Below are 27,907 nucleotides of genomic sequence, written 5' to 3' on the forward strand. Positions count from 1 at the left end.
CCCAGCGGGAGGCTGCGGGGCGAGCCGGGAGTGCTGCCGGCGGGCCCGGTGCTGTTGCCGCGGTGATGCCGGGCAGCCCCCCCGGCCGTGCCCCCGCCCCGCAAACATGGCAGCGGCGGCGGCGGGGCGGCCGCGGGCGGCGGCGGCTCCGGCGGGGGGCGGCGGCAGGTGAGGAGCGGCGGGGGTGGCGGCTCCCGGCCCGGCCCGGCTCGCCCTGGCCCGCCCTGCCGCCGTGGGCCGCCCGTCCGCACCCCCGGCTCCATCCGCAGGCCGGTGGGCGAGGCGGCGGCTGGGGGCGGGCTCCCGGCGCCGCCAGGCAGCTCCTCCCTCCCTCCCTGCCGGCCGGGAGCCCCCGGCGGGGTGACAGCCCTGCCGAGCGCAGCCGCCCCGGCCGGGGCTGTGGAGCAGCGCCCGCTCCCGCCTCGGCCCGCTTGCTGCCGGCTCGCAGCGGGTCCGCCCCGCGCCCGCCATGTGGAAGCTCAACAAGAGCAGCAAAGTTCTGCTGGACGACTCGCCCGAGGAGGAGGAGACGCGTCCCCGCGGGCCGCCGCCCGCCGCCGCCTTCGCGGCCCCCCAGGTAGGAGCGCGGAGCCCGGTTCGGAGGGGTCGTGAGGCTCGGCCCCGCTCCCGCTGCCCCGCTCTCCGGCGGCATGAGTAATCACTTTTCCCACCCTGATGTGCCGGTAGGCTGGCCCTGGTCGGAGCTGGAAGTGTTTGAGCGGATCGTGCGACTGTCACCCGGTTTTTGGGGTGCTGACTGGCCTATCCAACCCTGTTTCCTTCCAGCAGCCGGCCTCCGGCGTTTCTGGGACTTGCTGCCCTTCATTCCAGTGGCTTCCTACCGCAGGGTACTTTCTCTCCCAACCCTAGGCAGAGGCACCGCAACCCATCTGTTAAGCCCAGTACATTAAACATGGATGTTTTAGAACAGAACTTTATTTGCGCATTTGTGTAGAACCCTGATGCTTTGGCAGGATTGTTTTTGATTTGGTTTTACTGATGGTAGTTCACTGTCTTTAAATAGCTGCAATCTTGTTTGAAAGCTTTTGTTGTTAAGTGTTAAATTAAATACCAACAGTGACTTTCTCAACAAATATAACCCGAAGGGAAGGATATCAGTTGAGTTGGGAAAACAGCTAAAAAAATATTTGTTGACTTGCTTTCAAAAACTTGGTAGCAATTAGGTATCCATCCAGCTCAGAAGCCTGTTATGCTGCCCAGTACAGCTTAGTGCTGATCTTCTGTTGCCACAGAGTTACTTTAGATATTGAATGAGAGGGTCTGAAGTAAGCAGTTGCCCGGGGTTGCCAAACAGTGAAGTTTCTTTTCAAAAGCCTTCCCAGCTTTCTACCCCATGTTTATCTTGCCTATCTTTCTGAAAGAGCTTGAGCGTATCTGGATAAGTTATCCTCACCTTGAGTTTCTGGTTGACAGGTGCTGTGAGTTGTCAACACGTGTGGCAACTGCTGAAGAGCAGCCTCTCCCAGTCACAGCAGTTATTCTCTCCATCTTCCAGTAGCTACAGCCACCAGTTTAGCCTTGTCTTGCCCTTGCCCCTGTACAGTAAACAGCAGAGCCATAGCCCTTGCTACTTCTTTGGCAGCAGCTGCGGAGTCATACGGATGACTAGGATCTCCTCCTGTAGAAGAAGAATGGGCATTCGTTTTGGAGACCCCCTTCAGTGGAGTAAGGGGTATTGTGGGGTTTAAGGTAACCTGAAGTATCTCCCCCAGCCTCTCATATAACATCTAACCTCTGCCTCCTACAATAGTTCCTATCCTCAGGTGTTTGTAAGCTTCCACAGGATAGTTCCTATCCTCAGGTGCTTGTAAGCTGCCACAGTTTCTGCTAAGCTGCTGGCTTGTACCATCATAGCCCTCGTAGACTTGCTCTCCTCCCGAAACCCTTCTCGAACACCAAATGTCACCAAAAGCCTCCAGTAAATCCCACTGACTTCACTGCTCCTCTTCTCTGCTAATAATGATTCGAGCGCCCTTTGAGGCTCCTGACTGTAGCCTCACAGTCAGGAGAGGATTCTTCAGACTTCTGTCCAGACAATTCTCCCAGCCCTCTATTTTGGCAGCAGAGGCTGGAGTTTGTTTATTTTATTTTGTCCAGTCCAATTGTCTTTTACTGTTCTCAGCCTCCATTCCATTAGTTGAAGTCTCAAGTTGTAATGGTGATGACAATGGTTTCTTGTGCAAAAGGTTTGCATTTTCATTAATTTCAAGAAAATTCCTTTTCAACTCCCAGTGGAACTGGGATACTGATTTTAGTGTTGAGGGGTGGCAGGAAAAAAAGAAATGATTCTAAGTCACTAAATGAAATATTCTTGAAGATAAAGGATTTAGTAAGGTTAGCACAACTGTAGTATAGCTTGGTACAGAAGCTGGAGTGAAGATTATGAGCTATTAGTTATTTTGCCCGTTAAAATCAAAATATTTTGAAAGGAATGCAACACCCTGCCCAAAATATTTAGCAGTAGTCATTTTAGAGTTTATGTACACTTTAAGGAAGAACAGACTGTATAGAAAGCTCAGACCACTTGATTGACATCGTAATTCTCATGATCAGGGCAGCTTTTAGGTCAGCCCTAGGTACAATGGCTGGGACAGGTGTCAAGGGAACCAAATGCGCTTGTTCAGCTTGTTGTAGCTGACCTGGTTCATGTTCCTTGCTTTTAGTATTTGAAATTCTTAATGTTTCATCAGATCCTGTTTTTTTCTCCCAATAATACGATTGTAAGGGAGTGAAATCCAGTAATGTGTTGAGGGATTTGGTAATGATCTGCACTCTCTGCTGCTGCATCCGGACCTGTGTCAGCCAACCCTCTGGCTTTGGAGGACAGCAGCACCATGAGGGCTTGGAGGAGTTATGGGGGCAGTTCTTGTGGTGCCTTAGCTGTGCATGGGGATGCCTTAGTGCGTGTGTAAGTGTTGTTATGGTACAGCCTGCTGTGAATGAAGGATTACCTCATCAAGATGAGAAGAATCCAGGACGTCCCTGATTTTTTATTGTTAGAGCCAAAATCTAGATAATTAGTGTGAGTGCTTTTTAGTAAATTAGGAAGCCCAGCTTTAGATCTCATGCAGAAGCTGACTGTTAGATTTAATTTCCTTTTCTGATACATCATTTGGTAAAAGAGGAGATGAACCAGACTCATTGTGTTTTGACTTTGATTTATGATATGTTGTTTTCCCAACAACCATATTTTGTCTTTATTTTCATTTTTAATAAGCAATTGGGAAGAAAATCCTTAAGCTTCTACCATTCATGCTATAAATAAGGCTGAAACTCTTTACTTCAAAGGCAAGAAATTGGTAGTCACTTCTATGTCATTAAAGCAAACCACGTTGGAAGTATTCCAGTATAATGAAATGTTGGTGCTGTATATTGTTTCTTCAAAGCTGAGAAAGAGTGAAGGAATTCTCACTGTGCAACCTAATAATTAGGACATTGCAGTAGCAGACAGCAACAAAGAATTAGTCTACTATAAGTTTAAAAAAAAGCCCAACACAAAAAACCCCTTTGTTACTCCAGAGAAATTTTAATCATCCTATTTAGATATGGAAGCCTGATTTGGGCTTAAGCAGACATTTGAAATTGTAGACGTTCATAGTTCTTAAATAGAAAAGCCTAGTTTGATCTAAAAAAAAGTTTTGACAGTTTTGGTTTTGTGTTATACAGAATGGTTTGATTTTGTTCCAGGGGAGAACAAAAACAAATTTTAGAACATGAAAATTGCAAGGGAGGGAACTGTCAGCCTCTGGCCACTTTTTAGCAAAAGTTTCTACATACATTCAAGTGCTTTGAATTGTTAACACTTATTTAAAATAGTAAGGTGTTTCCTGAGATAAGAAGGACAAGTAAATTTTGAAACAGTACTTGTGTAAATAAATGTGTGTATTATTGTGAGGTTTTTTTAGACCAGACAGTTTTAGGCTGTATCTTAGAAGTTAATTTTATTTATGCTTTGAAGCATAAGTATTTTTAATTTATGCAATGAAGGTGCTTTATTTACTTAAGTTATAGCTTATACATGAAGGTAACTTGACATGCATAAATAGTACACACACATGAGATGAAATTAATGTGTTTTGTGTGTGTCTCTCTAAAAATATGCTAGAAATGTACAGTGGTGCATGCCAAACTTGCGTTCAGTTTGGAATATAGTCATTATGTTTCAAACTGTAGTTGTTTTTTTGGAAAGAGAAAACTGCTGGGTTTTGATTTCTGGCAGGCATTGTTTTGGCAGTTGTGCTAAGTTCTTCTTGATGCAATCCTACTCTCTAATCAGGTCTCAGAGATGTCAATGCTGTGTCAATATCGCGTGTAACTCTGACGTAAAATGGAGCTCCATGTTAAAATACATCTATATATTAGGGAAGGGGATGGGTGTCAGGCTGACCTATATTATCTAATGAAGCTCTGTCTTTCATGAAAAAATATTTCAGAACCCTAGCCTTGATCTGTTCTCCCCAGTTGTATTTTTTGTTATGTTCAAAGAGAATATGTGCAAAAACATGTTTTATGCTGAATTTTGTTTAGACTTGCTCAGGATGTTTGAAGGTTGGTTATACAGAATTTTAGTTATCTCTTTTAATGAAGTTATTTAAGTGTCTGGTACAATTTTAATTCTGGCTTTCATCTTGGAATGAAAACTCCAAGTTGAACTCAGACAAGCCCTGCAGAAATGGGTGGGAGCTGAGCAGCTTTTCTTATGTTTTACTAATACATTGAATAAGGGTATTTTTTAATTAAAAAAAAAAAATAGAAAATGTTAATCCAGCTAATGCCTTTCCTTCACTTTCTAGCCATTTCTGTGTGTCTCAGGCTTTGCCTTCAGTACTCTAAAAATCCCATCATACCTTCTCCTCTCTGCTAGCCTGTTTTTTTTCCTCTTCATTGGAGTGGTTCTTGAGACATTTCAGTGGCATTTTCCTGGCTAAAATCCATCACCTGTATTCTGTCATCATTCTTGAACATTAGATTGTGGTACTGTCAGAGAAGACTTTCCCGAGCCTTCCTTGGCCTGCCTTTCTTGCTTTTCCTCCTTCTTGTCACGTACCATCTTTCAGCAGCTTCTTGAATGGGTCCTGTTTCTTTTGCACAGTCTTTCTGGAGCTCTCCAGAGCTAACGGTGTCTTTTGGGGCTTTCAGCTTTCTAAGTTTTAAATCCTTTTCATTTTTGAGGTACTTCACTTTTTAATGTATACTGTCATTTTTTTACACAGTTGACTGGGATCAGATCTGTTTCTCACCTCTTATCCCTCCTCTGTTGGCTTATTCTGACTCTTAGAAGTCCACAAAGCACATATTGTCTGATTGGTCTCCTATTACAGACACCATCACTATATATTTTTTTCTTTCAGCCAAGCCTCTAACCTGCAAGTTGTTGGTAGTTTTTATGTATTATGTGAAAGAGAATTTGTGTCCTAGACTTCATTGTTGTTTCCTCCATGAATTCCAGGTCAGGTCTGCTTTCTCATTCTTTTTTTTTGGGTTTTTTGTTTGGTTTTTTTTCAATTATTATTTTTTCTTGCTGTCTAGACAGTTGAAATTCTTGTGCAGACCCTCACTTCCCATACTGATGGTGATTACTTCCTCTGCAGCTTCTAATACCTATGTTGTAGTTTCCCATCCCCTAGTTCCTGTAAATTCCATTGCTGATATTAGTGTTGCTGCTTATGGCATTAAGTCCTCCTCATCCTTCAGATTCCATTTCTTCAGCTGGCCTCCCTTTGTTTCAGGAAATTTGCATTTAAATCTCTCTCCTTACATTCAGGGTTTTTCTTAGTGCATCCCCTTCCTCTCCCCCATTTGTCACTTTTATCACGTGTTTCTTTCCTCGGGCCTGTTCTGCTTTACTGGCTCTGATTGCCTGGCTTTGCCAGCAGCAGCCCTGTCTGCCCTCCTCCCCTCCAGTCTTACACAGAACTGTCCACTCCCACTGATCCACAGACCCACCAGCATCTCCTCCTCTACAGCTTTGCTGAGATCTGCTTTCCCTAAGTTATTTGTTGTGTCTTCTTGGGGTTTTGGGAGGTTTCTGGAGCCATACTCTCCTGCCACTGCTGGGCTTCCTACCATAAATATCTAAAGTAAAATGTAAATGGTTTTGAGAACGAATGAATCATTTTAATTCTTTACTGTTAAAGTAGCTTTATAATGTTTTCCTCGCTTTTATAGCAACTGTTTGCCAGACTGTGTGAGGACATCCATAACATAAGTAGAGTTACTAGATGTTGCTGAACACTTTACTAGGTAGACTTTTTTTCAGCTCTGTCATCATCAAAGGTACATTTCCAACAAGTTTTGCTGCAGGTTCTCTGTGAGGAGCTCCAGGAAAATGTCTGTGTGATCACTGCATGTGTGATAAAAGCAACATCAAAAGGAAGCTGTACGTGTGCTGCTGAACACTGTAACAAAAAATGATGCATTCAGCCCATTTTGCAGAAACTCTACTAGGAAAATGTGGCCATTACTCATCCAAGACCTTTATTGGAGACATGTAGTTTAATGGCAAATTCCATGACTGAGTAAGAATTGTATGTCAGCCACTGTCTTTTGAATTAGCATCTGATGGTTTGTTTTCTGGATGAGGAAACAGCAAATATTAATTTCTGCTATGGCTAAGTTGTTAAAAATAACGGACAGATTTTCAGCTGGAAATTTCATCAAAATTGAAAACTTTACTGGAATAGTTGAATAATTACAGAAATTGAATTAAAATTTATTATCTGACCTTATTTGTTTCAGCTTTGACACTGATGGTTTTTTGATCTTAATAGAACTGTTTCCATTTCATGAAGGATATTTGAAATACTATAAATTAAGTAAAACTAAATTCTTAATGGCATATGAACTTTTAAAATATTTTAAGGTGATTAATCTTTAATATTCTTCCAAAAATATTTCAGAGAAGCAAAGTCTGAGTAAGATGTATTATAACCTCTTACTACAGAGATACACAGTAATGTGAACACTTAATAGAGTAACCTTGTGTATTGATGTAAAAACAGAGCATAGGAACCTGGTGTTCCAATGTTTCTCTTTGTAATGCCAATAAAATTCAGAACTACAGAAGTATTCTTGTGTAAATACTTACATTCTGAAATTAATCTTCTCTGGTACACTTGGCCATTTATATCAATTGACAGTAAAAATATGGAAATAATTTAGATATTCTGTTTTAAAATGTAATGGAATGTGAAACAATAACTGAAGTGGTTGAATGAAACGGAGTTTGAAAATGCTAAGCAAGTTCTTAACAGCTGTGGATTATAAAGAAAAGAGCATCATCTTTGTTATGAATATTGAAAAAATTAAAATTATTTGATAGATGAAAACCAGTTTCCCTGTGTTTTCACCTCTCAGTTGGCCTGGTGAATAGTAGGCAGTTATGAGAGACTGGAGCCTAGAAGATGGAAGAATTTTTAAATATATTGAAGGGGTTTTCTCCTGTACCTGAAGTAGTCACCCAGACTTTTTAAATTTAGTGGAGTGAAATAAGTTCTTTAAGAAATAGTCTGAAGAATTACATTTCAAAAGCATGTTTCCATATTAGTTTTGTCTACAAACTATATGCCAAAATTCAAGTATATTCTTCAACACACTTATATTTTACATATTCTTTTTCTTTTTCATCAGAAGTATTTTCAGGTTTGCTGAAGACTGGCAGAGGAAACCTTCAGCATAGGAGTCACTGTCACTATTTAAATAGTTTATTGTCATAATAAAGATGTTTTTCTTAGTGTAGGGAGCAATCTGGTGTGGAAAAGTATTGTTTATAGAAGAGAAAAAATTAGTTTAAAATACCAAATTACTCTTAAGCAAGACTTCAGAAATGCCTAGGTTAATACTTTTCATTGGTGACATTAAAAGGAAATTTTCAATTTACACCATCTGCCCAGATGGCTGGTTTGATTCATTCATTGCTTTAGGGACATACAAATGGAAGATTGAGATCTAGCAGCAGAGGAAATATGGACGAGCCTGATCACATTATCTTGATCTCAGTCTAGGATATCTCTGCCAGAAAGGAGCAGAGGCAGTTCACAGTTCAGCACTGGAGTTTTTCTGCTGAGCACATAGCCTCATGTCCAAGAAGAAAGTGATGTGTGACTGAGTAATGCAGCCTTTATTTCTTAAAATTGAAAGCCTTGTTTTTCCTTAAAGGCATGTTCAGTTTTGTGTGGGTGTTCAGGTACAGTTCAGCTTTGTTTTTCAGCTGTGTTAAAGGAATATTGAAACTAGTAGAGCTGTTTCATTGCCCATTTACATTTGATCACTGTTGCATCAATTTCCTAACTCAGAAAACATATATCCATGCATTGAATTTTTCCAGGTGTATATTACAGGTACAGCAAAAAAAAATGAGGCCAAATGCCATTGATCTTCTACTGATAACTTTGTTCTTACTCAGTGTTTGTGAGTGTATTTTGTGTTGGTTTTGATTCAGTTCTAAACTTAGATAAACAGAGTGGCTTTTGCATTAATAATCAGCTTTAGTCTTGTTTACTTTATTTTACATTATATTAAAATCCTTCTCAAACCCAAGGAAATATTTTCTTTTGTTAGCTGTATTTTAAGATGGTGATTTGGCTGTGTGATCTCGTCTTCTCAATGTGTGTTGTTTCTGGTCAAGACTGTGTGTATGTAGTTGTTCTGCTGTTTGGTTTGTAATCAGTGTTTTGGGAATCTTTCCAACTTCAGAGGTTAACTTTCAGGTTTGTAATTTCCTGAATGATTTTTAAAATATTTTTTTTAACCCTTCCCCTCTCCTATCACTAAACTATTTAGTAGGGTTTGTGGAGTACTAGAAATTTTGTTAAATTCTTCCTTGGAGTGTATCTCTTCAGGTGCTATTTGTTTTGGGATTTTTTTTCTCCTGAAATGGTGCATTTGTGGTACATAATCCCATTTGCATTTACAGGCATGACTTCCTTGACTTTATATTACACCCAGTCCTTGATGAGATGTGATGATAGGCAGAGGGGATGCAATAAGTCAGTAGAAGGGTGAAAATTGGCTCCAAAAGGACCTACTATTTTAACAATAGCTTGTTTACTCTTGTGCTTGCACAGCTAATGTGTGTGGATGTTTGTATGATAGGAAACTCCCTCAACTGGGCAGAGAAAATCAATAATAGATCATTTTACTTACTAGAGCACAAGAAGGGCATGCAGGACAAAATGATGCTAATATTTCCCTTAACTCTTTGATGTTCAGCATTCTTCATCTTGGCCTGAATTATGAAAGTGAATGATCTAAAGAGACTAATTAATTACTTTACCACAAAGGAAGCTGAGGGAAATAGATTACAATTTTGATCTCTGTACAAAAAGGTTTGTGTGCTAGTTGAATTAGTCCCTTGAGTACCTTATGGTTTGCAGTATGTCCAACAAAAGGGCACTTGTTTCCTTATGAAAACACTCTGTGCATACCAACCTTCCCCTGCCAGAACTGGAGGGCTATTCAAGCTGCTGATCAGCATTTCCCACTAGTGTTAGCATTTTCAGCTAGAAATATCTAAATATTACAGTGTAGTCCAGGTTTTTTCCTTTAAATTGAAGTAAAACAATGAATTGTCATACCTGTAATCCAACCAGACTAAAACATACTGAAATAATTTATAAGTGTTCAGCATCACTATGTGTTATGCAGCATGATAAAGAGTGAAGATGAGTTTTTTTGACATATAGCTGTGCAGCATGATAGAGAGTGAAAATGAGCTTTTTTGACATATAGCTGTACAGTTGATTGTCCTCTAAAGAAAATTGATTACCCAAGTCATAGGCTTCCTCATCTCAGAATGGTAACAAAAGCAGGGAATTTGGGTAAGGAGAAGGGTGTAATAATGTGCATCACTTAAAAATACAAATTATTCTGTGGGTAACAAGGGAAGATGGGTTGTAGTGATGTCTCATCTTTCCTTCTGGGTTCTTCTCAGTGGTGGCACAGGTCCCTTCCCTCCCTCTGCTGTTTTCCTCTCTATTTTTTTTTTTTTTTAATACAAAGCCCATGCCTCCTGCAGGGTGCACAGGTCCCTCCCTGCCATGTAGGCCATGGCTGTTTCTGAACCTTTATACCTGCTCCTCTCCTACTCTGTTCTTGCTGTGTGGCATTTGTCTACTTTTCTCTGCTTTCCTTAAGGATGGATTTTCCACAAAACATTTTCACATCTAGTCTATTGGAGATGACTGAATTCAAACCTACAGATTGTTTTTAGCAAAGCAAGGGATATATGGATGGACATCACAAGCACTCTGCCATTATCCAAGTCTCCTTTTTCTCAGCAGTGCATTTAAAAGGATACTATGAATACTTTATTGGTCTTCTGCCCCAAAAAATGTATTTTAGGGATTGGATTCTCACCAGTTTTTCTTGAGGGTTTAATGTATTTCAATCTTTGTATTTCATATCTTTAAACTTTGTGCTGTCCACTCACCATCAGCCTGAGTTGCATGAGTATAGTTGCTGCAAACGTGTGTCTCATTCCCTAGGTGGTACCTCTTCGTATAACCATGAGTAGTAGCACTGTATTAATACAGAAAGACAATCATAGTTGTCCCTTTTTAAAATAAACAAATAAATGCCCTTTTTGTCTACTATTTATTGGTAATTACATCTTTTGTTGATGGTGGTATTCACATTCTATTATGCTGACTCCCTAGCCCTATATGGTGCTCTTTGTATCTCGTGGTTTTCCCTAAAAGCTTTCACTGTGAAAAGCCTTGTACTTTTGCTTCCTTGTGCTCAGCCTTGCTAGAGGCTCCATGCCTTTACACTCCATCTTTTCTCTCTTCTGGAACATGATATCTCTATGCACTTTCGTAATTTTATTTTCCTTCCTAAGATACTTGGAGAGCTGGAAGAATTAAAATGAGAGGTGTTATTTCTTTCAAAGGTACTAACAGTGTCTTGTTTGTTCTGGAGGTAATATTGTTGGTTGTTGAAACTGATAGTTCTGCCAACTCTGGATGTCTGAGAATTTCTCCTCTTACCATATTTCCCCTTGGAGCTTTCCTAGTTCTTGTTGACTCTTTTTGTTCTTGGGAAGAATTTGGATAGAACAGGTGATGTATTCTCTAGCTTGTACAGTGTCCTAGCAGAGACTCCATCGTGTTAAGTTTAGGACTTTGCAACCTCATCCAAAAGTTGGAGAGATGGGAGTGTTAAGGGGAAAGAGGGAGACTTCTCAATAGTATGTGTGAGCTGTTTCCATTTAAAACATGGTCAGTGTTTCTCTTAAAAGTAGAGGTGTAAAAAAGCCAAAAGGAGTGGAAGTGGTTGAATTTAATTTGAGAGAACTACACAAATCTTAACATTTTTGGTATCTATCTACAGTTCTCCTGTGTTAGACAGCTAACTGAATTCAGAAGTTATATAGCTTGTTGCAATCCACAGGAAGCAATAGTCTCATTTTGAAAGATAATATGAGTTCCTGACTTTGTGTTCTACCCCAGCAAGTAAATCTGGCTATCTACAGCTCACTGTATTCCAACATACAAATACTATTGGAAGTATAGAGCAATGCTCTTCCTACTCTATTCTAGAAATGCTCTATCCTTGTCCCATGTATAAGATAAAGTATTGCCTGTAAAGTAAGTGGAAACATTAGTATGTAAATAAATATATATAAAGAGATATAAATAATAAGTAAATATATTAAAAAACAAAATGGGAATTGAAGCTGGTCGGTCAAAATAAAGCTGATACATCTGGGTCCCCACATAACTAGAAATAACATAACACTTTTGTGCTGGTTTTCTCACCTCTTTCTGATGCTGTTAGCAAAGTGAAGGAGGCCTTTGGCAATGCATCAGAGCAAGGATAATGAGTGTTTTAGGTGTCTTGGGATATGTGCATGTGGAGTTCATATCAACTCCTTTGCATTTACTTTAATTGAAAAGGAAGGGGTTGATAAATTTGATTTTTAAAACAACAAGTGGCTGATGTAATCAATATATGGACCAGAGTGAATACTGGAGATTTTGTGAAACTGCTGCTTCAAAGAGACTTTGCACTTTTCTGTTTTATTTCTGGTTTTTTTCCTGAAACTGGGGTTAAATATTTTTGGTCATATGTAGTCATATGTTCTGTTTGTACTTGGCACTGTTTGTATTTGTAGTCATATGTAGAAATAAAAAAAAAAAAAAGGCAACATTTTTCTCATTGAAATACAGAGTGAAGAAATTGAAAATTGCAGATTTCCTGAATTCTGTGTCCCACTTCCTTTATCTTTGACCTGTAAAGTACTCCCAACAATGATCTTACTTGCCACGTCTTAAAGAGAGCACTGATAGTAACAGGAGGGTCTGACAATACTAACATAGTAGTTTAATTCAGAGATGGACAGAAATGCTTCCCCCCTCCTGAATAGCCTTCACAGGCATTTAGCACTCTAGTTTGCTTCTGAAATCTGCAGTTGTGCATGGAGGGGAAAGAAATGTGGAGGAAGGTGTTTCTTTGAGTTAAGGAAATGTAGGGCTTTTTAATATGAAGGAGGAAAAAATCCGGGGACATTCCTCTCCCCCCAGCCCACAGACAATGCATAAACCATCATCTAGTACAGTATTTAGAAACTCAGTGCAGATCAAAAAAATTAAAATACTACCATTAAGATAAAATCAAACTAATTGGACTAAATTTTTTTATGATGCAAAGGTGTTTCTCCCTTTGTGGTATGGGGTTTTGGTTCTGTAAGGGTTTGATTTTTCATCATTCTAAGTGTAGATTTATATTTTAGTAGTGGTGTTCACTTAGTTTTGTGTTGTAATCATGTTTTGTCTATTTTAGGATGTGTCAAATAGAATAAAAGCATTTGTGGATAGTCTAAAATGTGTCAGTGCTAGTTGTCAAACCAAAACTGACTATGGGCCTTTTTTATCTTTATCCTTCTTTTGAGAATAAAGACCAGTTTCTTCAAGATGAAGTTTCATCTTCAGTGTCACATCTTGCAACAAAGGTAAATACCTGTTCTTCGAAAATGTAACATTTAATATCATAAATATATTTATTTCAGTCCATGTGTGTTAGAAAGTTACCAGCACTTCATGAACAGCTGATTAAGGAATTTATATAGTTCATTGATGATTTCATAATTATGTATGATCCTTGGTCAAGGGGTTCTCATTGAAGTAATATTAGTAGTGCAGGATTAGTTGGAAAGCTCCCTTATTTGCTTTCATTAGTGTGGAGTGGAAAGCATCCTGATTTTTTTTTCCTCCCAATGATAGCTATTAAAACACAAGATGAAAATAAGAAACCACAGGAATTACTGAAGTCTAAAGAAGCACTAAATTCTAGCTGCAACTGGCATTAAAAGCATGAAAAGTAGAAGAGTTTGAGGTTGTTTATTCCATTATATGTCCACTGGCTGTCTGACCTCAAGAGATTAAGGATTTTATTTTGTATCACTTTCAGGAGAGAGAAGTAGGCATGCAAGTTAATTTTTTTTACCTTGATATGTGTCCAAGAATCTTCTTTAATGTTCTTAAAATACATTAAGTAGAAGATGAAAGAGGTGGAAGTTATTATGATAAGCTAGAGCTTGTTTTGAAATTCCATAGGTATAAAGAAAAGTATTTTAAAATATGTTCATTAGTGTAATAGGATACTTTACATTAAAATGTATAAACTGAACATCTGTGTCTGTTACTTCTTTTTGTTCTGCTGCAGATGCAGCATGATTTTCCTTGAAAATAGAAGTCAGATTGTACTATACCTTTTTCCAATCTTTTGAAGAAGTATATTCTTTTTTATGAAAACATAAATTACCATGTATTTTATACCAAATGATAAATGTTTAGGGAGAGAATCTTAAAATGAATCTATTTTCTATTGAAACTTTTTTTGCCCCTTTCTTAGTCATTCAGGAAGGCTTAGTATGTGTGTGTTCTGACTTAAAAAAACAGAAATGTCACCAGATAAACCACTGCTGTATTTTTGTCTTTTAAAGTAAAACCCTCTTGACTTAAAAGTGTATTCAAGAAAGAACCTTGTCCTTCTCATCTTCTCTTTCTAAAAGCAATTCTGTGTTTTATTTGCTTGGTCTGTTGTCTTAGAAGCTGTCAGTACAGTGATATTCCAGAAGTTCTGAAATTTTAATATGTTAATAAAAGGCTGAGGAATTGCATGTGTGGCCTTTCCAGTACACACATGTCCTGGATAAAGTGTTCTGCACGTTGCATAAATGTGGTGATGAGCAGCAGAATTCTTGAAGAAGAAGGTGATGGATGAATAGTGTGTGTGTTCACTAGGGAGACAGCCTTCCTGGTCTCTTAAAGCCTGAGTTTTAAGGTAGTGTTGATGCCCATTTGCAGAGGAAAGCCTTTGACCTAGGTTTGGAGGTCTAAAAGTGGGAGCGGTCCTAAAGAATGAGCTTGGGAAATGGTCTTAGATCCTGCACTTGCAGGAGGCTGCCCACTGAGCACTGAGGACAGGCTGATTGCAGTGCTGAAGTTTTCTAGTTCTCACATCACAGCTCTCTTGAAAGGCTGGTATAGGTGGTTAAAAAACCTCATGACCTCCCAAAGTGAGGAGCCATGACGGTTGCAGTGGTGCTCTGCAAAATACAGAAATATGGAACCTGTGTTCACACTCTGCCTGGATGTGTGAATTAGAGAGTAAGTCTGTGAAGAGTGACTGAAGGAGCTGGGAGTTTTTAGCTTGGGGAAAAGGAGACTTGGGGAGACCTTTACAACTACTTGAGTGGAAGTTATAGGCGGGCGGTGGTCAGCATCTTCTCCCAATTAGCCAGCCACAGGACAGGAGGAAATGGCCTCAAGCTGCATCAGGGGAGATTGAGGTTGGATATCAAGAGGAATTTCTTATCTGAATGCATGGTTAGCATTGAAATGGGCTGGCCAGAGAGGTCATGGAGTCACCATTCCTGGAGGTGCTCAAGGAATGACTGGAAGTGGCAACTCAGGTTGACCACCTGATGTTCACTCAGACACAGTGATCTCAGAGGTCTTTTCCAACCTAAACAATTCTGTGATTTGGCCTCTGAAAAACACAATCTTTGGGGATCTCACCGCCATGCTCAGCTTCTGAATTAAAAGTAAAGTAGAAACTTCATCTGTAGTTGTTTTTAGGCCAGATTTTTAAATGAAACAAAGTTTTGAGAGACGAAATAGATCAAGAACCTTAATGCATGCACATCCATGGAACCTGATGAGACACATTTGTAGGTCCTGAGGGAGCTGATGGAGAAGTGGCTGAGCCACTATCCAGCATACTTGAAAAGTTATGGAAATCTGGTGGGATTCCCACTGGAAAATGGAAGACATGATTTTCAAAAAAGGTTATAAAGAAGGGAACTGCAGACCATTCATTCTCATCTCTGTGCCAAGCACAGTCATGGAGCCAATCCTCCTGGAAACTATACTAAGGCTAATTAAAAATAAGGGGGGAATTGGTGACAGCCAACATGGCTTCATTAAGGGAAAATCATGCCTGACAAATTTAATGACCTTCTACAACTGTGTTACATCATTGGTGAATGAGGGAAGAGTGACTGATGTCAGTCATCTATGTGGACTTGGGCAAAGAATTTGCACAATATCCATGTCTTTAAACTGGAGAGACATGGATTTGACAGATGGATCATCCAGTAGATAAGAAATTGGCTGTATGGTCACAGGCAAAAAATTACTGTCAGTGGATTAATGTCCAAGTGGAGGCCAAGACAAGTGATATTCCTGAGGGATTGGGGTTGGGACCAGGCCCGTTCACCATCATTGGTGGGGACATGGACAGTGGCATTGAGTGCAACCTCTTCAAGCTGGTGGATGGCACCAAAGCGTGTGATACTGTCAGCAAGCTGGAGGGAAAGGATGCTATCCAGAGGGACCTTGGCAAGACAGAGATCAGCCTGTGTGAACTTCGTAAAGTTCAACAAGGCAAAGTGCCAGATCCTGCAGCTGGGTCCTGGCAGTCCGAAACACAAGTACAGGATAAGTGGAGAATGGATTGAGAACAGCCCTGCTGAGAAGGATTTGAGGGTATTGGTACACAACAAGAACCATTGGTCTGCACATCAGAAGCTGGCTGACTTGAGAAAATCCCCACCACCACCAATGCTTGAATGTCTGTAAGACAAATTTGGAAGGGGGTTGGTTTTTAAATTTTGGTTATCTGTCTTCTTGCTCATTTTGAAGAGGTTTCCTGTCATGTGGGAAGAATGCCTCTTTAATTAAAGCTCATTGGCATTTTTTATAACTGTTGAACACCTAGTTGTAACTTTATTGAACTGTAGGGTTCAATTGTATCCCTAGCTTTTTATTTTAGCTTCATTTTGTTTTAGGGGAGGAGTGAGGGAGCTGTGCAACAAACAATTATTTCTTCTCATCAAGTTCAAGAGGAAAATCTGTTTTTTTTGTTTATGTTTATAAAAAATTTCTGCAAGTGTTTTGTGAAGTGCCTCTACTTAACTGGAGAATTTTGATTCACCAGTTGTCAATCCTCTGTGAAAATACTTGTTAAGGTCTGCTGAAACACGGTCCAAATATAAATTTCTGGAAATCTCATTTCATACATGCTGAGCAGTGCCTTTTTAGGGATTAGCTGCTTAACTACACAATGGTATTGAAAGTGCTGGTTCTCACTGCAGGTGTATAGCAAGAATGCCCTGTAATTGCTCACTTTGCTTGCTAAGACTCTGTCATGTGGCTTGTTCTAGCCCGCAGAGAGTGATTTCTGTGCTCCAGAGCCCTGCTGGCCTGGCAGTCTGGAAGTAGAAGAGACTTAACAGGAATATTCTGAAAGTACCAGTACCCACTCCTAAGGCAGTCAGGGTAAATCAAAACATACTTAAATCTCTTGCTTTGCAAACTGCTTGTCTTGTACCTCTAACTCTGTGACCCACAGCTTGTTATTCTTTGACTTGATTGAATGCTGTGCTATTTTATCTCTCCCATTATATGATACTAACCTGTAATAACTACATCCATCTGATGCACAAGTTTACCTGTTTTCAGTTAAATTGACACCATCTTCCTGTTTAGTATCTTCCATCTGTATCTGCATATTTTTTGGGTGCAATAAACTTTTGAAATTTGCTTTTGGTACTGAACTACTTTGGCTTATACCCAGCTGTTACTATTCCTAGTTTGTTGCCTTTTACCCTAATATTTCATGAACCTCCTTGCCCTTTGACAGTAAAATTAACTGAAAAGTCTTCCCAGTGATGCTTTACTGTTTCCCAGTAGACTCTTTGATTGTTCATTTTCCTGTTTACCTATATTACCTATTGTCCTTCCCTGTTTACCTATCATGGGAAGACAGTCATGTAAACATCAGAATTTGTTGATGTGGTAAAAAATGGTGTCCTTAAAGTAATTTTTGGTATATACCTATCAATTTTGATAATACCTATCAATTTTGTAGGAGACTTCCAGTTTAAGAGGTCCTGACCCATTCTGGAGCATTTTATAAAGTTAACATCAGTAAACATTTGTTCCCTGTTTCATCTAAAGAAAGAAAAATTGCAGTCAACATATACAATTTGTATACAGTTAATTCACTTGAATCAATACAGGTAACAGCTGAAGTCTTACTATGAAGGCTGAGATTAGAGTGGAGCCTAGGGATTTGGGGAGAGCCATCATGTATGTACAAAGCTCTGATTATGGAAGAAAGCTGGTAGATGACTGCAATTTTCAGAGGGTGCTTCAGATGTTATGATAGTTGCTGCTAAAAAAAGGTGCTGTTGCCCCTAAACTCCATGTGCTTTATCTTTAATTAATTGATTCTTAGCACTAACCTAAAAGAGTGCAAAAAATGAGGGAGTTAGATTTCTGCTGGCTTAAGTAGTTGAAGCATTTTCCACAGCATCACACAGATACAAAACCATAGCATAAGGAAGGCAATGTCAGTGAGCAGGCAGTGACCTGGGTTGACCCTTTTCAGCAGCAGTATCTGATAAACCAGGTCTGCCTCTGTGATCCCCTCTCTCTGGGGAGCTGTCTGACAGATGGGCACTGATCCTGAGGCACTGGCAAAGCAGAGGGAGAAACGGCAGACAGCTTGACCAGGGATACAGACCACATCCTTTGCATGATGTTCCAGGAGGGACTGCTTGTACTCCCACTTTCAGAAGACACACTAATTAAATGGCAGCTTTCTCATGGTGGAAAAGAAGTACTTCATAAGCTAGAAGGAGTTAAAGGAAAAGAATCTATGCTCTGGTCTTGAGCTCTTAAGATACAAGTTGGAACAAACCATGATGGCTTTTCAATAGTTTTCCAGTTGATGGGTTAATATGTATGTTTAATTTCACTTTTTGCTGATTCTTTTAGGTGATTGCACAGACATTGCTGCACAGGTTTTCCCAGCCTAAAGTGGAAGATACAGGAGAAAATTTATTAACTGCTGTCATTGTCAAACTGCTATGAGACCAGCCTGTATTTCTGCTTCAGAGAATACTGAAATGGCTTCTTGAGAAGTTCCTCATTTGTTTCTTATTGACATTTTTGGAAAATAGTAGACTGCAGCATCCAGCATGGTCCTCTAATTCTAACATTATCTGATGTTACAGTTGTAGTCAGCAATAGTGCTCTCTTCCTTTATAGAGGTCCCCTTCTTTTTTTTTTTTTTTAGCTGTCCCATGAACATTTCACTGATTTTTTTTTTTAACTTGGTTTGGAGTATACACCTGGTTCTATCAGTCAGCTTTGATTTTCAAAAATCACCTACTCCAAGCTCAAGCCTAACCCATCAGGCAGAGAAAGAAGCAAAGGTTGCAGGAGGCATGAATGTAATATTCCTGAAAAACCTCAAACATTAAAGGATGCATTCTAGAGGTGGAAGCAAGGTCAAGTGACCTGAGGGGAATATAGATACACTCTTTGAGTGTGCAGGGATGGGGTTAGGAAGGATTAAACCCACTAGAGTGAAATATGGTGAGAAACAAGAAAGGTTTCTGTTTGTACACCAGCAGCAGAGAGTGTGAAGATGGAGCCTGACTGTTCTCAGGGTGCTCAGTAAATGGATAAGAGGCAATGGGCACAAACTGAAATAGAAGAAATAACTTTTTCTTTTTTTATTTTTAAATTGTTTCACCATGAGGACATTCAAGCCAAGGAACAGGTTTCTGGGGAGGTTGTGGATTCTCCAGCTGTGGAGATACTCAAAACCTGGCTGTCCATGATCCTTAGCAGTCTGCTGAGGGTGACCCTGCTTTAAGCAGTGGGGTTGGACTAGATGGTCTCCAGAGGTCCTTTCCAGCAATAAAGGATGGAATTTCTGTGAATTCTGGATGTTCAATTATTTCTTTTTCCAATGACACAGGGAAAAGTAGTTTAAAGATTTGAGAATATAATCAGGTCAGTTACACTTATAAACCTCCTAGGAAATTTTAGGAGTAGTACTTTTGTATAGAGATTTACATCATAAATGTGAAATACTGAGCCTCTGGTGGATTGATGCTTTAAGACCATACCAGTACTATGTTTTCATACTTTGCATAACTTTAATAGTTTTACATAAAACAAGTCTCCAATGTGGTGAGGAGATATTTCAGCTTACTGAAATATTATCTTTACTTACTGACCTTCCTTTGACATCCATTGCAAGGAAGCTAATTGTTCTGGGATATGGGTCTTTCTCCAGGTGCTCTGTGACGTTGTAAGTGATTCCCAGCTGATTTAGGTTCTGGCAGTCCCTGACTGCAGCAAAAGTAGATGGTGTTCAGGAAGAGTGGCTGGTGTTTAGGGCCTCTTCCCCTAACATCATGAATCATTGTCTTGAGGTATTAAAGGGTGCACCCCTTTAAATAGGGGGTGTTCATATATGGATCTCCTGTCTGAATTTGTCTATTTTTTCTTGTGATGGTTCCCAGCCCTTTTTGGCTATATAGATGCTGCATGTCAAACTGATGGTTCGAGGGAATGGTGACTTCAGGATCTTCCTGAGCTGTACCTCCAGCTGTACTACATACAGCTGTGACTGTTCCAGTTGCACTCTTGAGTTCGTTAAAAGTGTTTAAAGAGCTCTGAAAAGAAACATGGAAATGCAGCAGGCTGTTCTGAGGAATTTTGTTATTATGTGTCAGCTATATGACAGCAGTAGTCAAAAAACAAGATTGTTGTCTTAAAAACCTCTCAGTAGTTACAAAGAAGCTTCTGGAAGTGTGAAATGTGTATTTGACCACCTCCTCCACTAAGGTTTCAATTCAGAAGTGTGCTACCACTGGCAAACTAGAGTGAGTTGTGAGTTGTTCTCTGCTAGTCGGTGCAGTGAAAAGAAGCGTCAGCAGATCGGTGCCGGTGCATGCAGGTGTAGAAGAGGAGGCTTAGGCATGGTAGGCAGAGGTTCTGGTTTCACTCTTGCACTTGCTGGTTTCTTTCAGCCTGGTCTGTGTAATATGTAGAAGCCTTTGTGCAGTGAGTTATATCACATATTGGCAAAATATGGTTTACTTGGACATTGGTGTTCTTATGCAGGTTATCCTGACAGTGTTTCCTTTGGAAACTCCAAATAAGTAGTGGAAGTGTATCTTAAATGTTTAGCATACATTTCTCCTAAGGTCTAATTGAGAGAAGGAATCAATCAGTTACAATCTGGGTATTAGCTTTGTATATACCTACCAAATACCATGAACATGAAAATAGGAGTGGTACAATGTGTACATAGACAATGATTTACATACTTTTAGAAAGAGTGCAGAGCTTGTAAAAGATTAGCCAAAGACCTGCACATAGAATAGAAATAAAGATATCTGTGAATCAGAATGGGACAAATGAAATCAAATTTAAAAAAAAATCCAAAGTTTCAAAGTATGGAAAGCTTCTGGCTGCATTTTTTTTTTAGAAGATTGCTTGGGTATTCAGACAGTGCAGCAAAGGTTGGGGTTGCATTGGCAAAGTATGTTGATGTTCTAGATTAAAGCAGGTGTATGTACAGGTATATCCTTTTCTTTACATTGAATGTGTGTGTATAAATGCTTGTCTCCAAGCATTTAATCAATGTTTTTCTTTAAAGGTACATATAATTTAAATGAAGCCTCTTCTATGTCTTAAATTGCTATCTGAAAACCAGTAACAAGGTTCTATTTTTTCATAACCAGCAAATTTGTTTAATGGAAATGACTCGATGAAGCATCATTTTTGAAAGAAGGCTGCTTATCTATGAATTGTATCATCCAGTTTAAGGGGAAAAAGAGTTTTTAAGTGCAGCTTGTAGCTGTATTTTTGCCTTTGGTAGCAAAGGTTCCTTCCCCAAAAGGCCTGAAATAATATAATTTTAGTAAGATAACAGATGATGGAGTCATGGAGTAGTTTGGGTTGGGTGAGACCTTAAAGACCATCTAGTTCCAACCCAATTTCCATAGGCAAGGACACCTTCCACTAGAAATGATTGCTCAAAGTCCCATCCAGCCTGGCCTTGAACAATTATAGGGATGAGGCATCCACAACTTCTCTGGGCAACCTTTTCCAGAGCCTCAACACCCTCAAAGTAAAGAATTTCTTCCTAATGTTTAATCTAAACCCACCCTACTTCATCTTAAGGCCATTCCTCCTTGTCCTATTACTACATGCCTTGCCAAAACCTCCTGCTTGTCTTGACAGCTTTTTGTTTTGATTATTATACTTCATATTGTATCATATTTTTTAATATAGTCAAGTAACACTGACACTCTATCCCTGCTGTTCTTACTTGATCCTGTGAAGAAGAGCAGCAACTTTCATATTCTGTGCTTGGCACACATGTGTGTATTTTTGTGAGCATGCTATCAAAGTAAAAATAACCCATACCTAGTTACTTCTCCTTGAGGGAGGGAGAATCAAACCTTTAATAAAAGTTTAAAAAGTAATTTATGCTGTATGCTTAATGGTCAGAGTACATTTAGATCAAACGCTGTAGTGCACCAGTGCTGCACCACTCATGGCACTGGTGAGCCAATGCTCTTACCGTTCTTGCTTGCAGGGCAGGAAGCTGCAGTTTGGTGATTACAGAGAGGGACAATATGTGTAAAGCAGGTTAAATCTAAAGAGTTTTATAATGCATGTGGCTGTCCTTGACTCTTTCTAGATGTGATATGATAGTTTGTTTCATTTCTTGTCTAGTGAAGCCCTTCAGACTGTCTTTAAAGCTGCCTAGATTCTATTCTTGCTGTGGTACATTGAAATGGAGCCCAGCTGTACTCGATGACATCACAAAACCCCGGAGGATCTGGATTGTTTGCTCAGCAAGGGGGAGCTCTTGCTGCAGTTACCAGACCAGCTCTTTTCCCTGGCATGGCCGTCCTCTGCAGCTCCAGCAGCACCTCGTGCAGGGGACACAGCCACAGCTGCCTGCCAGCCCCAGTGGCAGCAGTGGCAGCCCCACTCTGTGCCTGCCAGTCTGTCACCCACATTGATGAGGATTTGCTTCTCTCTGTAGGTTCAAGGTGCAAGTTTCCGGGGCTGGAAGGAAGTGACGTCTATGTTCAATAAAGATGATGAACAGCAATTGCTAGCAGGATGCAAGTCTCCAAAATCCAAAGCGTGAGTAAAGCCATTTGGTCTATCTGCTATTAAAATACTATTAAAACACAGAAAATAGGTGTGCAAAGTAATGGAGCTGGATGCTGAGGAACAGCAGTGTCCAACTGCTGGAAGTCAAATCAACACAGAAAGTTTTATGGGCAAAGCTATGTATACATTAAGCTTATAATGAATAAGGCATGCTGTATTAGGAAAGGAAGGATGATGTTTTAAACATTTTTAGGTTTGTCAGGAAGAAAAAGGAATTTAGCTGCATAATAATTTTCTTACTGTAGAAAAGTAGTAAAGGCTTGTGAGTAAAAGGATCATTCTCACACTTTCTCTATCCTCTTAGGGATTAATTATGGTTGAGTTTACAAATTCCCTTTTTTACATGCCTTACTCTCTCTTTTGAAGTCTTACTACGCCTAGAAAGGTTAAGTGGAGTAGCTGTACTAGGATCTGCAAGTCTTCCCTGTTGGCACTGAGCTGAGTTTTGGCGCAGTTGTGTGCTGGTATGGTGAGGGCAGCTCCCTGGACAGAACACACTTCCAGGACACACACACATCTTTCTGTTACAAGTATGTGTAGGCTTCACCTACATGTGCTGCCTCACTGCCTTGGTTACAAACCAAATGTACCACATAGCATTAGACTGTTCCTGCCAAATACTAGCTTTGATAAGCTGATATCAAAGCTAATATCAAAATAGCTGATTTGCTGTAGCAGCCTTTGTCTCCCGTTTACTTTGAAATAAATGTGTTTCAGGATGCAACACATATATGTATATAGGGACGTGTATGTAAATAAATAAACAATTTAGAATATAAATCCATATATTTTATTTCAATTTGAGCCTCTTCCATAAAACTTCTCAAAAGTTCCCAGCCACTAACCCTGTGCAATATTATGGGTGTTATCAAGGTGCTAGGCTACTGTAATAATGCTTTGCAATTGATGCTGAATGTAAGAATCAAGTAATACAGTGAAGAGAGCCGAAGTATGATAACAGAGTTACCACCAATGTAGAAAGCTATTTTGGTATTACTATGAAAACTGCCTGTTTTTTAAGTTCAGGATATTTTTCTTTAATTATATACCACAATTTTTACTTTACTTTTAAAGACACATGCAACTTTTAAGCGTGCTGTTTACAAAAGACAAGAAAAGTGTTTGGAGTCTGTGGCTGGTTTTAGCAAAATTTAAAATTCTGAGGAATCATAAATTCAAAATCCAATAAAGGAAAAGTTATTTTAAAGGTATTTGGTTGAGTTGCTTCTGTTTAAATATGATAGAGCTAATATTTCAGTAATGGAACAAAGCTTTTTTAATAGAAATGTTTAAAAGAGATTTGATGGTGGGTTTAGTTGTGGCTAAGGAATCGATATGCTACTACAGATAATTTTTTCAGTTTGCTTTTTTATCTCATTGAACCCTCAAGGTTGTGTCTTTCATCCCTGATGTTCAACCTTTCCTTGTGGCCCATTATTTGATTATACACATAATCCTGCATATAAAGTTATGCATAAATATTTGACATTCTGTAACTCAAATATTTCACACTGCAAAATTATTCTGGTTGAATATTCTTAAGGGGATAAGAAAAGTAATAATATGAGTAGCCTTTCAAATGTCTGAAAGAGAATTTCCAGTTATTTTTGGGGTTTGGGAGGGGCATTTTGAGAGATCTTACCAGAAATACAAAACAGCTGTTATCACATTATTGTGTCTATTTTTATGAAAATATTAATAAAAAAGCCTGGTATCTTTAAAAGTCCTAATACTATGTACATCAACTATTTTAAGGTATAAGGTTTAACTGGTAAGGTGGTAGCAGGTATATGAAATTGAGTAACATAGTGAGTGTTAAAGCTGATGTTAGAACATTTTCATATTCCTCCTACTATCATAGTCCTGCTTTTTTTAAATTTTTTTTGTTGTTGTTGGTTATTTGGTTAAAGTCCTAAATTTTTCAAATGCATCCTAAAATGCTTCATACATTTCCAAAGGCAGCTCTGTGGAGTTCACCCCACAGGAATGGGATGGGGATGGTGGTGTGTCAATTCTCTTGTAATAGAAAATGACCATACTCACTTCTCTTCTGATTTATCACTGCAAGATTTGGCTGTGTTTAGTTTTATGTGTATGTGAGGGCATTTTTCCTGAAGCTGACAGCAATGGATGTGCTGCCACAGGCTGACAATGATTAGCACTCCTTACTGTAAAACATAATTTAATTGAATGTTTATTAATAACTACTGCATACATTCTTGAATGAAGGAATTAATCACAACATCATTGTTATTTTCTAGAACAAACCTAAAATTAAAGGAAGAGATGAAGTCTGAAAAGAAGCCAGGTTTTTGGGACAGTTTGGTGATAAAGCAGAATGTTCCATCTCGGAAGCCAGATGAGATTGAGGGATGGGAACCACCACAGATTACCACTGCTGACTCTAGCAGTGATGCAGCAACTCCTTTAAGTGACTATACAGCCTGGTCAGGCTGGGAAGATGAAACCAAAGGCTCCACAAAATACACAAACCTGGCCAGCTCAGGAAACAGCTCCAGGTGGAGTATCAAATCAGCTGGAAAGCTGGTTAGTATTAGACGTCAAAGCAAAGGTAACCTTACTGACAACTGGGAAGAACTAGAATGATACTGGTAATACTGGTGAAATACTTTATACATAGGAAGAGAACAGTTCCATGATTTACTCACATGTTTAAACCAAAATCAAATCTGCTCAATAATGCACCTTTATACAGTAATTTGTTTTATTCAGATTGTTACGAATTTTTGCTCACCTGATAGTAAATTTTCTTATTACATTGTTAATAGCTATGTTTTCCACACTGAAAAAAGGTAGAGAATCTATTTTGTGCCTATATTTCACATTCAGACTCTGCAGTATGTCAGATTGTTGGTTTTACCAAAAAAAAAAATGTAATTCCTTAGTGAATGTATACACTGGTTGTAAATTTGACTGCCTTATGAAGGAACTGCCACTAGCTTGAGGTCCTGCTTCTTTTCTGGTATTTGAGGGCCATTCAAAATTTTAGTTTTGATGCTGTCCCTTTTTAACTAAGAATACCAATCTGTTGCTTGCAGGGAGAGTGCTTGTACTTAGTACTGTTTTCCAAATCTTCAGCCTCAGCTTCTGCTTCAGCTTGTGCATACAAGATGCTTAGTGTCACAATGTGCTGTACTCTGTGTGACATGGGAAAATACCATTCTGATGTAATTCCTTCCATTACAGGGTTGTCACCAACAGTCAGGTCAAATGGGTCTTCCAGAGTTGGGGTCTTTTTTGTGTTTTGGATTTTTTTCCCTGTTTTTCTTTGGTTGTTGTTTTTTGGGTTTTATTTTGGGGTTTTTTTTTTGGTTGGTTGCTTTTTTGTTAATATTGAACTTCTTTTGACAAAGCTAAGTTTTTCAGTTTTTAAGACACATGTTATGTCAAAAATCGAAATTACTGAAAATTTGGAAAACAGCATTGAGTAAAGTGTAAGATGATGTTAGTATTCTGGAGGAATATTGAATCTGGATGTAGGAATAAGTTGTTTCTTATGGAAGGGCATAGGTTTTCAATTTTTTACAGTAGCTGATCCTTGTTCTACAAACAACTTGTTTGGTTTTGACTGTGTCTTTCCTTCCTTCCCACTGCATAAGCAATGATCGAATTACACTCCAGGATTTTCAGGGTAGCTGAATAACTGAGCCATTGCAAGTATGTGCATGCACATAACATTTGTTGAAAAATTCCATCTTATTAGCTACTGATACTTTGAGTTTTTGGTAAAAGAAGGTGAAATGTTAAACTTGAGATTTGAAATGTATATATGACTAATAAAAGTGCCTCTTTTTAGCATATTGTCTCTCACTAGTGGTGCACCTGATGTCAGATCCAAAGTCAGTTTCTGTTTTGTTTATATGACCCATACAAAGACTATTTTAACATTCATGAATAAAAATCAAACCAAAAGTTTAATAAGAAATGAACATTAGGCCTTTTCTCTCCTGATTATGTTAAACGGGTGTAACAGAACTGAAACTCGACTGACTGTCTAGCAGTATGGCCAGTGCAGTCAGAAGATGAAGCTAGCATGTCGAAAATCAGCATTTTTACAAGAAAGTATAGACCTTTATATAACAGATGTCTTGTAAACATATTTTTGCAAGAAGCTTATGCTGATGAAAAGGGATGCATGCAATTTTTTTCGAAGCTTGTTTCTGTTACTGCCACATTACTCCTCCCTTAGCTCTCTCTTTCTCCTTGCCAATTCATGTGTAGTTTTCTGGCTTGCAGTTCCTGCATAGCTATTTTTTGGAGATTCCTGCTGAGATGTGCCTGGAGGGAAACTGTAGCAAAATGGTTTTAGTAGGTTGGGGTTTTTTTCCTAATATTGATAGGATGCTAAAAGACGTTGTTCTTAGGTTTACCAAAAAGAACGGTGATGTTTTGTGCTACAAAACAGAATTTTAAAACTGGCAAATATAATTGTAAAATTTGCATTAGATATTAAAAAGTATTAATAGGGGAGAAAAGGTTAGCATTTATATTGCATTGTTTAGTCTGTGAGTAAACTCTATTTTTGCCCTGGAAAAATATGTATGCTGAGGTTAATTATAGGAAAGAATTAGTATTCTTGGGTACAGTATGCTGCATTTTATAGTTTATGGAATACCCTCTAAGGCATGAGCTAGTATTTAATTTGGTTGTTGGTGCTGATCTGAAAGAACAGAAAAAGATCTGTTAGCAGACCTTAATATTCTCAAAGATGGACTGAGAACTTTTAATTTCACTCCTGAAGAAACTATTTATACTGTGACTAGTAAGGGTTTTGCCTTGCACATTATACTGTCAAGTGCCTGTTTCTCACCTTGATGATGTGTTTGATGCACAGCTTAACTGCAACCTTTTTCAATTTGTTTTTAGATGTATGATAAAGAATATGCTCACAAATATGAAGCCTATTATAAAACAAAAGTGGAAAATTGAGATGTGTAAAATTCCAGTTTCACTCATAGTGGTGCAAGTTTTGGTGTGCTCTTTAAGTGATATTTCCTCAGAAATAACCATTTTAAGAATCAACATTATTAAATTTAATATAATTTATTGTTATGCTTTAATAATGTATTTGTCTGTTGAGAACTCACTGGTGTGAGCTTTCCTTCTCTCATGTTTGTAAATGTGTCTGAACTTTCAGAATGGGGTCCTTTCGTCTTTTACCTTTGTTAGATGCTTAATTACATTAAATGTTATGAGCTTAAGCTATACACAGCTCCATATGTGGAATAAGTGTAGAAAATGTCCCTTAATATTTGTTTTGAAACTGCATTTCAATCTATGTGAAATGTTTTAGAAGAAGGTAGCATTAAGATGGTATGATAAGATTGCACAAAATAAAATATAGTTTATATTGCTTTCTCGTA

The 27,907-nt window shown here is 38.9% G+C and overlaps 1 protein-coding gene across 1 annotated transcript; it reads left to right on the forward strand.

Moving 5' to 3' along the window:
- Nucleotides 1-424: 424 nt before the first annotated feature.
- On the forward strand, nucleotides 425-27,907 carry TDRP (testis development related protein). The gene is made up of 4 exons (XM_050972304.1): nucleotides 425-577; nucleotides 12,911-12,970; nucleotides 22,390-22,493; nucleotides 24,785-27,907. Exons 1-4 carry the CDS (start codon nucleotides 470-472, stop codon nucleotides 25,128-25,130), a joined length of 618 nt encoding a protein of 205 aa, XP_050828261.1. The 5' UTR covers nucleotides 425-469; the 3' UTR covers nucleotides 25,131-27,907.

This window comes from Serinus canaria, chromosome 3, assembly GCF_022539315.1.
Source record: "Serinus canaria isolate serCan28SL12 chromosome 3, serCan2020, whole genome shotgun sequence".
In the NCBI taxonomy this organism is placed as follows: domain Eukaryota; kingdom Metazoa; phylum Chordata; class Aves; order Passeriformes; family Fringillidae; genus Serinus; species Serinus canaria.

What these genes read in the sequence shown, in the direction of transcription:
- TDRP (XM_050972304.1), top strand. Translation starts at nt 470, where the DNA reads ATGTGGAAGCTCAACAAGAGCAGCAAAGTTCTGCTGGACGACTCGCCC. An exon ending in CCGCCTTCGCGGCCCCCCAG is followed by an intron (nt 578 to 12,910) that starts GTAGGAGCGCGG and finishes CCTTCTTTTGAG; the next exon opens with AATAAAGACCAGTTTCTTCA. An exon ending in AAGTCTCCAAAATCCAAAGC is followed by an intron (nt 22,494 to 24,784) that starts GTGAGTAAAGCC and finishes GTTATTTTCTAG; the next exon opens with AACAAACCTAAAATTAAAGG.